General features: G+C 38.2%; 1 protein-coding gene across 1 annotated transcript; it reads left to right on the forward strand.

Annotated features, from left to right (window-relative positions):
• Window positions 1–1,237: 1,237 nt before the first annotated feature.
• Window positions 1,238–1,621, forward strand: LOC123568018 (small integral membrane protein 26-like). The gene has a single exon (XM_045368173.2). It carries the CDS (start codon window positions 1,238–1,240, stop codon window positions 1,619–1,621), a length of 384 nt encoding a protein of 127 aa, XP_045224108.2.
• Window positions 1,622–2,018: the final 397 nt, after the last annotated feature.

Below are 2,018 nucleotides of genomic sequence, written 5' to 3' on the forward strand. Positions count from 1 at the left end.
GGGTGTCTTTTCCCTTTTTAAAAATAAGGACATCAGTCTTATTGGATTAGGGCCTCATCCTTCTGACCTCATTTAACCTTAATTACCTCCCTAAAAGCCCTGTCTCCAAATACAGTCACTTTGGAAGCTAGGGCCTCAACGTATAAATTTTGAGAGGACATGAGTCAGTTCATAACAACTATCTTCTCAGTTTTTTTTTTGTTTGTTTTTGTTTTTTTTAGATGGAGTTTCACTCTTGTTGCCCAGGCTGGAGTGCAATGGCATGATCTCGGCTCACCGCCATCTCCACCTCCTGAGTTCAAGCGATTCTCCTGCCTTAGCCTCCTGAATAGCTGGGACTATAGGCATGTGCCATCACACCTGGCTAATTCTGTATTTTTAGTAGAGATGGGTTTTCTCCATGTTGGTCAGGCTGGTCTCGAACTCTCGACCTCAGGTGATCCACCCACCTCGGCCTCCCAAAGTTCTGGGATTACAGGCTGAGCCACTGTGCCCTGCCTCTTCTCAGTTTTTTGTAAATCTAGAACTGTTCTAAAATATAAAATGCATTAATAAAATATTTAGATTCCCTAAGCAACCTAAGTGTCCATTAACAGACAAATGGACAATGAAAATGTGGTACATATCACAATAAAGTACTATACAGCCATGAATAGAGAATGAGATCCTGTCATTTGCATGATGGAACTGGAGATCATTATGTTAAGTGAAATAATCCAGGCACAGAAAGACAAACTTCAGATATTCTCACTGATTTGTGGAAACTAAAAATTAAAACAATTGAACTCATTGAGATAGAGAGTAGAAAGATGGTTAACAGAGGCTGGGAATGGTAGTTGGGGGCGGGGTGGAGTGTGGGCATGGTTAATGGGTACAAAAATATAGTTAGAATGAATAAGATCTAGTATTTGATAGCACAACAGGGTGATTACAGTCAACAATAATTTATTGTACATTTAAAAATAACTAAAAGAATATAATTGAATTATTTGTAACACAAAGGATAAGTGCTTTAGGTCATAAATACCCCATTTACCCTGATGTGAGTATTATGCATTGCCTGTCTGTACTAAAATATTTCATATATCCCATAAATATATATACCTACTATGTACTCACAAAAATTTTTTTAAAAATTTAGATACCCAAACCAAACTTTTAGAGATAAAAATACATCTGAGATGAAAATTCGTTGGGTGGGAATAATGGCAGATTAAACCACGCAGAAGAAAAACTTATGGATTTTGAAGACACAGCAATAGAAATTTCAATGAGCCGCCTCCACAGTGGGCCTGTGAGAATCGAGGCCCTCGCCAGCGTACCCAAGTATCAAAACCAGTTCACGGCCCGGTACCGGCGAATGTTGGTGGTCTATGGGATCGGCACCTGGTCTCTGGTGGGCTCAGTGCTTTGCTTTGGCTGGAAAATGGCAAAGCCATCAGGTATTGAAGTACAGCAAAAGGATGGCTCAACAAGTGGAGTACTCAGTGAACTATCTGAACCCCCAAAAGGGTTTTATGTGGAAACAATTGTTACATATAAAGAAGATTTTGTTCCAATTACTGAAAAGATCCTCAACAACTGGAAATCATGGACTGGAGGCCTTGGTGCAGAACCATGACTGGCGGCTGAATTCTGAAAACCAGGATTTGGTTCAACATTGAAATTTGATAGATGCCTTGCTTCCCATTTTGTGTTTGTGAAAAGCATATATATTTAATTTTGCTATAAAACATAATCACTAATAATGTGCAATAAATATTTTCTTGAAGGAAACTAAAAAAAAAAAGTTCACAATGAAACATAGGGAGAAAAAAAGACTAAAAAAAAAAAACCAGTTTCAATAAGCAGTGGAATAACTGCAAGTAACCTAATATATATGTAATTGAAGTCCTGAGAGAGAGTATATTAATTTGCTAGGGCTGCCATAACAAAATACCACAGACTGGGTAGCTTAAATAAAAATGTATTTTCTCACGTTCCTGGAGGCTGTAAGTCTAAGATCAAAGTGCTGACAG

Source organism: Macaca fascicularis, chromosome 12, assembly GCF_037993035.2.
Source record: "Macaca fascicularis isolate 582-1 chromosome 12, T2T-MFA8v1.1".
Lineage (NCBI taxonomy): Eukaryota > Metazoa > Chordata > Mammalia > Primates > Cercopithecidae > Macaca > Macaca fascicularis.

Coding starts and splice junctions, on each gene's coding strand:
- LOC123568018 (XM_045368173.2), top strand. CDS start 1,238: ATGGATTTTGAAGACACAGCAATAGAAATTTCAATGAGCCGCCTCCAC.